The sequence below is a fragment of the Plasmodium inui genome (assembly GCF_000524495.1).
Source record: "Plasmodium inui San Antonio 1 unplaced genomic scaffold supercont1.30, whole genome shotgun sequence".
Taxonomy (NCBI): Eukaryota; Apicomplexa; class Aconoidasida; order Haemosporida; family Plasmodiidae; genus Plasmodium; species Plasmodium inui.
Window position 1 is genome coordinate 171,611 of NW_008481864.1, and position 12,909 is coordinate 184,519.

General features: G+C 36.3%; 3 protein-coding genes across 3 annotated transcripts in view; 2 read left to right on the top strand and 1 right to left on the bottom strand.

The window, feature by feature from the left end:
• The window catches only part of C922_04844 (hypothetical protein), a gene marked incomplete at both ends in the record, with an annotated part of 2,378 nt that extends 1,244 nt beyond the window's left edge, over nt 1-1,134 (bottom strand). The window contains 2 exons of the mRNA XM_008820418.1: nt 1-892; nt 1,054-1,134. Coding sequence (XP_008818640.1) covers nt 1-892; nt 1,054-1,134 — 973 coding nt within the window. The remainder of the gene's footprint in view (nt 893-1,053) is intronic.
• Nucleotides 1,135-4,373: 3,239 nt separating this feature from the next.
• C922_04845 (hypothetical protein) lies at nt 4,374-4,825 on the top strand (the record flags this gene model as incomplete). The annotated part of the gene is made up of 2 exons (XM_008820419.1): nt 4,374-4,499; nt 4,664-4,825. 2 exons carry the CDS (start codon nt 4,374-4,376, stop codon nt 4,823-4,825), a joined length of 288 nt encoding a protein of 95 aa, XP_008818641.1.
• Nucleotides 4,826-9,695: 4,870 nt separating this feature from the next.
• C922_04846 (hypothetical protein) lies at nt 9,696-11,378 on the top strand (the record flags this gene model as incomplete). The annotated part of the gene is made up of 1 exon (XM_008820420.1): nt 9,696-11,378. One exon carries the CDS (start codon nt 9,696-9,698, stop codon nt 11,376-11,378), a length of 1,683 nt encoding a protein of 560 aa, XP_008818642.1.
• Nucleotides 11,379-12,909: the final 1,531 nt, after the last annotated feature.

Genomic DNA, 12,909 nt, shown 5'->3' on the forward strand with positions numbered 1-12,909 from the left:
CATCAGCACGCTGCTTACATCTGTCACGCTCCTGTGGATATCTGGAATCATCCGAATCATCCGGATCACCCCAATCATCTCGATATTTGCGGCTGACGCGATCCTCATGGTATCTATCTTCAGGACGCTGCTTACATTTATCACGCTCCTGTGGATATCTAGAATCATCCGAATCATCCGGATCATCCCAATCATCTCGATATTTGCGGCTGACGCGATCCTCATGGTATCTATCTTCAGGACGCTGCTTACATTTTTCTCGTTCCTGTGGATGTCTGCGATCATCGCGACCATCCCGATCATCACGATATTTATGATTGTCAGGATCCTCAGGGTATATACCATTACGCTGCTCATGCCCGTTGCGGCGTTGAGAGTATTCGCAATAATTTCGATCATCGCGATGTTTGCGCTTGTCCCTATCATCGCCACGTCTAAAACTGTCGCGATATTTGGCATCATACTGTTTTTGTTGTTTTTGTTTTTCTTCTTCACATTGTTCGCCCTGATCATCATAATCGTAATCATATGAATAATTGTCATTCTTCCTGCTACTGTATTTATTTGATGCATACTTTCCAGTATTGGGTGAGGAGTCTGCATTCTGCTTATGTTTGCCACCTTCTGTTAAGGAAGAAACTTGTCTTTGAAATTGCTCATCAGTCAGTATATTATTACTTTCTTTCATAAATCGGTGATTGTCCAATAATTGTTTTACTGCCTTTCCGACACTACCATCTTGGTCACCGATTATTGCCATCATGTCGTCCTTTAATGATGAATAACTAATATCCATCTGTGTGTTCCCCTCTCCCTTTAATAATCTCATGCTTCGTACACTCGATGCATTGTTCCTGCTGATCTTGCTATTCCTTGCATCAGGAAAGTTATTCTAAAAGAATCAATAAGAAGAACATATGGGAGGGAGGAATTTTGAAATACATGAATTAGAGAGAAAACACCACCTGATGATGTTTCAGTTTATTGATAGGAATTCAGAGTAGCAGGAACATGTACATGGACATTTTTTTGAAATTAACTGCTATTTCTAACCGAATTGGGGTATTCACAATTACTCCATACTAAGAGGGAAAGTATGAAGGATTTGGCTAAGAAACAGAATGAGTTATTCATTTTTCCTATACTCCGAATTTACTTAAACATGATAATATGCTTCTGGTAAGAAATGAACGTTTAAAACATTCATGTTTCGATAATATCTGTTCAGAAATGAATTATGTACACATTGTTCACATGATGGTTATATTTTACAAATATTAAAACCTTTTTTGCAAGTTGGGCTCTTTTCAATTAAACTTAATTATACATGTATATATAAATTTATGAATACAGAAATATATATATAAATATATGAATAGGAATGTATAGATATATACTATATAAATATATACATATACAAATATATACATATATATGGAATTAAGTATAATTCACTTTAGATGTAAAAAAAAGGAGATAAACTAACAATAGTAAACAAAATATGAGTAGTAATTACTTTACGCAAAATATGGATATATATATAAACTGGCAAATTAAATTAAGTCCTCAGGTTAATTGGCCAATATACAGTGCTAAAATCACCATTCAACAGAATAATAACAAATTAAAAAAAAAGAAGAAAAATAAAAAAAATAAATAGAAATATATTGGAAATAAAATTGTTCTTATGTTTCCATTTAGCTAGAAAAGTAGATTTAGAATTGCTAAATAATATATAAAATTATATTAATATTTTAGAAAAAAGAATTATAAAAAAATCTTTTGATTGCTGAAAAGGAAAGAAGCAGGAAAAAAAGAATATTTTTGTAACTAAATAAAAAATCGAGTTATTAGAAAATAAGAGTAAAAATATAATGAAGTAAAGAAATTAACGAAAACTACATTATTATCCCCTGTCCCAAAATAACGCACAAAATAATTTTCAGCGTCGTGGTAAGAAGTAGCAAATAAAGGAGAAAAAGAAAAAAAAGGAATTATATAAGAAATAAACCATTAGGGCCTTTTTTAAGTTTCATGCAGATTATAACAATATGGAGTATTACTGGAAATATTTTGGTCCCAGAAAAGGAAAAATATAATTCTGTTTTTCTTTCACTACTATATATTTATATATGGAAATGACAATAAAATTTCCGTATGACAATATTTTTTACTATAACTTCTGCCTTATCATTAGCTTAATAAATTATTAAAGACATTATAATCAAATTTAATCAGAAAAGTAATTTCGTAGGGATATACCTAAATTCACGTAACATAATTTTTTGTGAATTTACATAAATATGTGTGAAAAAAAAAAGAAAAAAAATTGTCTATTAAAGTGGCATAAATTCTAATTAAAATACTTCTATTCAAGGAATACTTTTTTATTTCAAAAAGAAGAAAAAATATATTAAGTACAACAATAAAGGAGGAATAAGAAGGAATTATTTCAAAATTAAAGAAAATATATAGAGGAGAAAATCTAAAAAACGCGTATTCTTGTTATAGTCAAAATTGTAAGAAACAGATTAAACACAAAATTTAAATGCATTGGATAATATTATTATTAACATAAAGTAAATGAAAGGAGGTTCCCTCCGCCAGAATGTGCCATTTCGAAAGGGAAATTTGAAAATTCTAATACGTCGTACTTGTTACCGTTTTTGCCACAGTTGGAGATTGATAAAAAATACTTATATATACCCATTATACTATTATTTAAGTATTTTTTCTTAAAATGTGAAGAAGAGGCGAAAAATGTGGATATTTCATGTGAATTATTCATTAAAACACACGGATCTCATAGAAACAGCATTTTCTTTTTCTTTTAACGATGATATACATGCGTATTTATTATTCCAAAATAAAATGTACAACCTAAGTAAACAGAATTTTTAATATTTCTTCCTTTGAATATATCATTATGTAAAAAAGTAGAAATAAAAAAAGATTTCATATAGGTATAAAGTGAAGTAAATAACGATATTCATATTCACTAAGACGTTGTGTTCTAGGTTTAGGGTTAGAGGAAATATTTAAATATATGGAATAATAAGATGATTAAACTATGAATAAGATCTTTACCATGAAGTCAGCATGTGAAATACTTAAAATAGTAGAGAATGTTAATGTATGGAATATAACATTTAAGTGTTATATGAGTAGTTCACTGGAATCATGCCGTACCGTCTTTAATCTAGGAAATATACGGACTATACAGGAGTAGATGCTTTTGGCATGTCCATTCCTGTCTTATGTGCTCAGGGTTTCGAAAATATGTACAGAAGAATAGAAGCCTCGACTGTAAGAAATTTTCGTCTCCACAATATTTTGCATATTAGTTGTTTCCCTCTACTTGAGACGCCTCGGTATTTTACTAGGGGAGTATATTCTATACTATTTGAAGTGTCTAGGTCATTTGATTCAGCCGCTTTTAAATTTTATCCAATGGCAGAGGAAGCAAATGAGCGCATAAGTAATTTTCTCATATTATATTTTGAAACAGCCACAAAAATCAAAATTTAGTTAAACAGAATTGCGTATAAATACTTCTTTGAGAAATTAATAGTATAGCATCGTATGGTAGAACTTATGACAGGGGGAAATTGTAAGTTTATGTGCACTAAGAAAGAGGAAAATATAAAATACTGCATTTATCTCCCATATAAACAGGTGCAGCCAGATGTAGTTGTAATGTGCGAGCAATCTGAACAAGCCCCTCCCCACGCTGTGTAGCCGCAGCACGAGTACCTGTATTATATTATTCCCTTAATTGCTGTCTGAGCGATTATCGAGACAGTTAAGGTTTTGCTGACTCTCTTAATGTTTTTTATGAAAGTGCAAATATATGTAAATATATGCGAAGGGAGAAAAAAAATTTCAGTACACACTCCTCAGTTTTTAAAGAATTTTGCACGAAGAAGGATTTGCCTCCCGTCCCAATTCTTCCCTCCAGCGCAACACACCTTCCAAGACTCGCTATGTAACCCTGAAGGGGAAAGGAAGGACACTGAAAAAAATAAATATACTTGCGGCAATGTATCGTTATGGCAAGGAGCAGAAGGGAGCATATATCATATGATACTAAGGACCTACTACGGTGCCAACGGGAATATCAATACTTAATACAAAATTGCGACACAGTAAAGAATTTATAAATCAGGAAAAAAGGAAACAAAATGTCGGGAAGATAATAGTAAATATAAGTACGCAACTTCTGGGGCAATATACACAGGAGAAGTAAGAACTAGCGTTAGAAGATTCTCTCAAAGTACAAGCCCAGGAATCCATGAGAAATGGAAGTCTGACATGTGAAATTACCTAACAAAAGGGCCTAATGGGGACAGATGCAAACATTTGCCGTCATCTCTATGGACAGAAGCATGTGCTGCATATTCCGCAATATAGACACCGATACACCTCTGATAGATTTAAGAAACAGAAATGATTCTATGGGCTATAAGGGGAACCGAAAGAAAGAGAGGAATTTCCCCAATGTAATGTGGTGTGCTGTAGTGAAAGATAAGACAAACAAACGAATAATCCCTTGTCACACAGACAGACAAGTTTAAGCGACGGATGGATTTCAAAGCAGCAGGAACGTATGGGACCGTATCCTCAAAGTTGTTGGCTTCACCCATTTATCAAACCGTACAAACAGGGGACGCCCAATTATGTAACGCATGAAGCCATCAGTAACACATGCGCATCGGGATTCGATAGAACGGAATCAAAGATGGATAACCAAGGGTCATGTGCACTTACAAAAAAGAAACTAATAAAACAGGTGCCGATACGCGTAGTGATCATACTTCGGGATTAATGGAGAGAGGGATAAGATTAAAAAGGCGGGAAGTTATATTGGGATAGCCACCTAAGGAACTCTTTAGGCGCTGAAAATTTAGAAAAACATCCATACATAGGAAATATGGACAGAATTGTCTTCGACTGACAGAAGAAGAAGAAAAACTGTTCAGTATAAGCCCCAGACGTGTAGAAGCCTTATATAAGGGACAAAATGCAACCGCATACCCAAGGACGCTGATTACAATAATAATGGCGTAATAGGAAAACACATCCCTTTAGGCAAAATATAACACTGACACATATTTTATAGAGATGATGCTCAGAAACCAAAAAGCATGACTGTGTCACCTTTTAGTACCCATCTTATAAAAAGAGGAAGTGAAATCGGAACAGAGACTAACTTACCTGACTATCATCCTCTGTTTTACTTAGACAGATAACTGTTGGCGAAATACAAAGGGAAGCATGATTTCTAAGAATTCATGTTTCTCCATAGTGATAAACGTTTCACTATTTTAGGTATTAGAATGATTAATACTAATATGGATCCTGCATCATTAGCAACCCTGAATGTGATGAAATGGTCTATCTTGCCTTTTTTTGGGGGGCTAACACATAATGAGCTCGATGTAATATAACCTCGGATTTGTACATTTCGGGATTTCTACATATGGAGATTTCCATTTTTATGAATTGGAACTTTTGGACATTTTACCTTTTTTTTTTTTTTTTTATTAAACGGAAAATAACAATAAAAGCTGTTCCCTAAAGAAATATATAGAAACAACAGTGATAACAAGGATTCTGATATTTTAATTCGTGACACATGGACCAGGTGATCATTCCGTAGCAAGTTAAAAGGGAACATTACAGGACGTCACCATTATTATTGGAAACGGAACCTGGGTTCTGTGTGTTTCAGAGAGGGGAGGATTCTGAACAATTGAATCGTGGAATTCTTGAGACACTATATTTGGAGAGTATGTTAGGCGTGTGAGTCAGAGAATAATGAATGTAGAGAATTTCTGGTTCAGGAGCAGATCGGATGATTTGGCACTTTCGGGCGCAAGCCTTTAGATTCCTCCATATTAATTCCAAAATTTCTCACTTAGGATGAATGAGGCAACAGCACACCATCTTTCACGACAAATGAATGTGCGGGAGGGATCAGGGCATTGTACTCCCCAGTTGATGAGTACAGATTATATCGTATTGAATACCATTCTTTTTCTTTATAGCCTCCTTCTACTCCCCTCGGAGCGCACGCTTAACACGTTTCGCGCGTTTCCTTTCTTTTTTCCCTTTCGGCGCTTTCCCCCCTTCCTCCCATTTACAGCTTTTTGGCATAGTCGCCCCTTTAGGAAGGACGATTAATCTTGGAACCTAATAAGATGTGGGAGGATGGAGTGGCTTGTTTTTTCACCAGGCGTATTAACCACGTGAAGATTAAGAGGATGATTCCAGTTAGAGATAATAAATTCTGTTTCTTTTTTTTTTTTTTCTTTTTTGTTATCGAGACTCCGCAGACTTCAGAATGAGACGGATTTTTTTTTATGAGATTCTGCAGAATAAAGGGACAATTTCATGCAACACCCTCCTTCATTCTGTGAATCGCGGTATAAAATAGCAGCTTCTGTTTGTATGCAGAAATTATAATAGAGAAGAAGCATAAGGACCCACTGATTCCGGGAAATTGCCGCTTTCTTTGAACAGTGCTGAATCCCTGTTTCTGATTTTCCTGGCGCCACTCCTGGCCATTAAGAGCATGGTGGGAAATACAAACGATAGGTAAGTTGCCGTATGTCACAGATTATCAAGAAACAAAGGAAGAAAAGGGAACGAAAATCTACCTCCAATGAGTCCTATTCAGTTATGTGTTGTAGATGAACATAGACTGAAAGGTCACTCCATCAGGGCATGTCTCCAAAGGATTCAAGATATCTGTAGCAGTATTGTTTGTTCCCATTTATAAGAAGTTTACATTATGTAATTTTTGGGTTTTCGCAATATGATAATCTGTTCAGTAAAGCATCCTCACATGAGTAGGAGTCCACTTGCAGTTTCATGAGAATTGTCTTCAGGTGCTAGTGGAGCCATTATAATGAATGAGCATCATTTATTATTGAATACAATGCATCATGATCTGTATTTCTCTAGTCACATTTCGATAAGTCCTATTTCTTGTTACCTGTCTTAAGAAGTAGTAGGAGCTTTCCCACAAACATATTTCTATGTTCTTTGTGAATTTTACCACCGAGAAGAATAGTATTAAACAGAAAACAGATGAGATGGAAATTTAAGACGCCTGTGGAAGGGAGGGAATAGAAAACGACAAAAACACATTGAAAAATAAACATAATTCACAGGAACGGAATAGAATGCGGCCACCGAGATAAGAGTGCCGAAAAAGAAGCAAGCGGAAGAATGAACACAGTGAATCCGGAAGGATCATGGGATAAGTAGAAACAACCGGAAGAGGGAGGAAGACTAGTCAGACTACAATCGCAGCACTAACTGCGGAACAAACAAAACAACTCAGGCATGCCAATCCTAAAAGAGATGAACGAGACAGAAGACAAAGAGACAATTGAGAAACCACAGAATTACAATAAAAGCAATAAGAATGAAAAGAAATAAAGTAAAACAAGAGTCCGATAGAACGAGGCCCAAGGGAATTCCAAAAAACTAAGGAATTAGCCCGAAACATGAATAAGGAACAACCAGGGCACAGGAAGAGTAACAAAGCAACCTCAACACCTGGGACGCCAGGAAGAGGCCGTGGGAGGAAAAAGCAAATAATACACAGAAGCATTGAAGGGGCCACAACAGAATGAGCCCCCTACAGACACAGGCAACTATACAATACACAAGATGAAAAGAAAATACACTGTAGCACAAACCAGAACATCCTTCTATAAGTATCATAATATAGAGAATGTTAATCGCGACATAAAGAAGAAAGGAGGGGAAGACGCATAGGGACTGAAAAGAAGCGGAACCTCCGCAGTGGACGGAGAACGGCAGATAGGAAGAAGAAAAAAAGAAAAAGATGGGACAAACAGGAAAGTCCAAGAAGAATCTTCCAGTAGAGAAATATGAGGCGCCGGCCAAATAACAAGGGAAAATTATCATAAAGCAGGAGGCCCTAGAATAGGGGAGAGAATAACAGAAACAACATAAAAGAATAAAGAAATGGCATAACAGAAAGGCCAATACATTCCTTTGAGGACAAATAAGAGAAAAAAGAACAACACGCCACAAAAGTAAGAATTCTGTAGAGAAGTGCGTAGATGTGTCAACCCGGACGCTCAGTGGTAAGAAAGTGGAGAAAGATATGCATCTTCGTTTTAAAGTTAGGAGAATGACATGAACAGCATCCTCTTAATTATTCGGATAATGAAAATCTTCTGTGTAGAAGCTTAAAAATAGAAGCCATTTAAATAATCTCCCAGCTGCTTTATGTGATTGTAATCTCCATTCCATTCAGAAACGACACAGGAGACGAAGGATAGGAATATATACATAATTAGACGAAAAACATAAGAAAAATCAAGAAGGATTTGATATGTGCAAATAAGAATACTCTTATGAAATTATAGTAATTGATGTGCGTAGCTCTTGAACTTCAGAGGAAGAGATGATAGAAAAACATTAAAGGAATTCTATTCGCCACCAGAATTAAGAGAAACCCATACTACCACAAAGAATGATGACCGGGAGAGATTTTGTGAAATATTTAATAAATGTAACTTCTGCTATATGAGAAACTGAGAAGTAAAAATTGTCGGGCATGCTTATCCAGGAATATACATGAATTTCTAGCTTAGCGATTTAAGGCGGTGCCCATTGTTGTTATACGGCTCGATACCCAAGTCATTTTTATCATTCCCCATTGTGAAATCGTACAATTGATTGCTGCAGAGTTCTTTTTTATTTTTTCTTATATGTTCTTAATCTGTTAAAATAGAACACTGTGTAAGAGTCCAAGATTTTTTTAATTTTCGGAATTTTTTATTGCGTGTAAACTAAGACGGAGGAAAACTAAAAGCCAATGAATGGATAATTAATATTTTTCATGGCAAGGGATGGATCGGGACATTTAATGAATAATTGAGCAATAATTCGGAAATGAAGTTGCACTTTATGCACCATATGTAATATTTCTTGGGAATATTTTAAAATGTATCCATATGCGGCATCGGAAGAAGTGGAGGAATGATAATTTCGTGTGCATTGGGAGAATTAGGATAGTGCTCAATTTATTAAATACGAAGATGAAACATTCGTACTGACAATTTCTCTATTTATAATGGATTTATTGAATTAAAATATTTTATTTTTACCACAGGAGGATTTTTTAGATTACTAAGAGTTTGAAATATAAGAGGAATGAGCAGGATATTTAGAATATATTAGGCGAAATTGACAACGGGTCGTTTAGAAAGTGCACTGAGTTTCGTGGCATTAAGTTGTAACAGGGGGCAGACTTTTTAATGCACTCAAAATAGATGAGGAAATTATGTCAGTGTGTGTGTATTCGGCTTTGCTTCTTTCTGTAGTTTTTGTTTTGGTTTCTAATAATTTTTCTCTTTATTATTAAATATATTATGTTCATTTTTATACAATATTGATAATAAGATCTGGCCATACAGGAATTATGAATGATTAGTGACAATTTTCTTTTTGCGTTTTATTGAAATACTATATGGAAAAAAAGAGGAAATCACTAAAGCAGACGGATATACATTATTATAAGCAGTCTAAATATATTAGAATAAGGAGAAATCATAATATAATAACAAGAGCGTTGTCAAATTATAAAAAAAAGTTTTCTCCCTTGTGTCACTATAACAAACATTAAGGGGATATTAATGAAGCTATAAAAAATGAAGAGAAGATTACGCAGCATAATAATAATATTAATACAGTTGTGCATTAGAGATAATGGCGTACTATCCAAGGAGGTTGTGAGTGTCGCAAATTCAGCAATACAGGAGAGCTGCACAACAATGCATACGCAACCTAAACACCAGGAGAACACCGATATCAAGGAAAACAATCAGGAATCACGCAAACCCAATGTTGGAAAAGAATTATATCAGAACTCAGACGACTCGAGGCATATACCGAAAACACAAGGACAAGGAGGATACTGTATCGGAAACAATGAAGGACACACAGACTCGTCTGAGGCTGCCCGAATAAGTAGTGATATAGCCACTCACCTAAGAGAAATACAACACATAAGAAGAATAAAGCAGGCAATAGAAGTAATGGAGGACCGCGATACTCGGATTGAAAAAGCAGTGGAACGGTGCGAGGAAGTAGCAGAACAAGCCATGAACAAAGCAATTCACTACTGGAAAATAGCAGGAGACGCGGACAGAACAGCTTCCATACCGGAAATATCTAAGATCCGTGATATGATAAGAGTACATGTGAAGCAGGCAACTAATGAGGCGAGAAAACAGGAGAGCATTACAAAGGTCGCAGCGATAATTGCATCAGATATCCTGGCGTTCTATAAGGCGATGAGAACAGCGAAGTGGGCGTATAAATTAGCCGAGATTACGAATAACAGAATTATACAATTATGCGTAAAATATAAAAGGAACAGGAAGCCCATCCCAAGGAATTTAGTTAACAAACGGAATCTACCCCAAGGAGTCGGCATAACCCCTGGACGGGCGCGTTCAAGGTCCTCGACGAAACCTGAAACAGCACCTAAAGGAGAATGGAAGAGACTTCTGAGAGAGACCAAGTCTGGCCTCGAGAAACTGAAGGTTCTATTGCTGTATGAGGCCGACGAATGGAATGGATTGAAGAAACCATTACCAGAAATATACCTAGGGAAAGAAGAGGGAAAGAGACTCCTTAGCCTTAAGGATACCGTAAAGAAAGCAGAGACACAGGCATTAGAGTATACAGCACAGGCGGCATATCTGTTAGCTGAAGAAGCGACGATAGAGGCAGAAATGAAGAGGGAAGAAGGAGAGCGTCTGACAAGAGATATTGAAGCATCAGAAGCAGATGAAGAGAAAAAAGCAATAGCAAGGGCTGCCGTGAGAGACATTAAGAATGGGGTAGAGGCTTGTAATGACTTACTAGATGACGCCAGGGGGGCATTAGAAGAAACAGGGAAATTGGAAGAATTGGAAGGAAAAAGGGAACAGTGTTCAAGGACCATAAGAGATGCAGAATTGGCTTTAGCAGCAAAGGAGAAAGCCGTGTTTGAATTATTGAGAATAAAAGGACAAGAATTCTTAGAGCCGCAGCATATATCATTAGAGGGCGAGAGGGAGCGGATAATGCAAGATGACAGGGTTGTTGAAGAAATAGAAGAGAAGGACACGGAACAGAAGGCTGTATTATCGCCACACACAGCATTGAGGTGCGACCAAGGACAACAGCAGGAGGCTCTCGAAGAAGTTGACGAAAACTTGATAGAAAATATGAGGGGCCCGGAAAAGCAGGAATATGATAAGGATATGAATGAAGGAGTAGAGAAGTCTCAGAAATGGGACTTAATGAGAGAAGAAGTCTATGACTTGATACACGAAACCTTATAGGAGGAAAACAAGCTGTATGAGAGGAGAAAAATAACAAATCCGTGAGTGTGCAAGAAGAACAACAACATAACCAAATTGCTGAGGATGCGGTTAATATTTAGGTTTGGGTCTGACGTTTTAAGGGTTCACGCTTATGTTTAGCTTAACGTTTAGGTTTACGATTCCCAATTAGATTTACCGTGGACATCCTACGTGTATGGTCTATGTTTAGGGTTTCTGTTTAGCTTCAGAGTTAATAGCTGAATATCATATGCCTTAGAAGGCGAAAGTGTCTGAGAGGTACTAGTTTCTATGAGCTACTGCTATCTGAAGGCTTAGACGCTATATTGTCACGAGATCTGTAGGGCGTTAATTCTCCTGAGGTATGAGCAGTAGGGATATTTCAACAGTTCTATTATACAAAAATCTCTATGGTTTCGTAAGCAACTGCTCGTTAACAGAAGCCACGCTCAGGAGGAATCTCTATCTGTACGATACCGTGCGCTGAGAAGTGCTGTACTGTGACTGCTTTATCATTTAAGTTCAACGGTTTCATCATATGAACGATGTCCTTGGGGTAAGCAGTATTGAAGTCTCTGGAGTTCTGTTATCTCAACGGTGTGCCTCTCGAATGATATAGAGTGTGTGAAATGGCTGGATAACATTTAGAACGACTGTATAAACAAATATAATATTGGCCCGGTACTATTCCGTGTATTGTACACATTGGTTATCAGTATTATTATGCAAGGCTCTAAAGATTTAGGGTTATCTTATTTGAATAACACATTTACTTTCAGGGGTAAGATAACCATGAATAAGAGATATATAAGAAGCCTAAAACTTTACAAGTTCTTTGTCTGTGCCCGAATTATTTCTATATGAAACCATTGCGCCTCGGAGTTGTATAATATGGAGACCATAATTGCGTGAAACATATCTATATCACGCTCCAATACTGAGATATAGGGAATATGGCTACCTAAATCATAGTGAGCAAGATAAACAGCAAGAATACATCGAAAGTATTATTATATAGAACGTGCGGATGTTTGTCATGCTTCCTAGGTCAGGGGTTCATAATTTACGGTTTCGCGTGCCAGAATTTGAAGGGCAATATGTACTCAGAAACACGGCTGTGTGTTAAGCAGTACTATTTCAGAGGTTACCCTCATTTATGAAATCAATTCTGTGGAAGGTACTCAGCATGACAGCACATCTGTATAAACGATAAGGAAGATTTTCCCCATCCTTCTATAACAAGTATAGATATGCCTCGTATAATATTCTATGTACATTAGTACCACAATGACAGCAGAGTGTGTGAAATCTGCAGATGTGCTTTGAGTAATACTTTCTGTACAGTACAGATAATCGAGGTTTACCAAAAATTCAGGATAAAACTTGCCCCAGGAGTAGTATAACTGCAAGGGTACTAATGCACCTGGGATGTTCCTACTTGTAGTGTACAATCGCCAAAGGGGTACTATGAACTGAACCGTTTGGATGTACCTATAGTGCCTTCATAAGCGGAGTACTATTCTGTTTACTG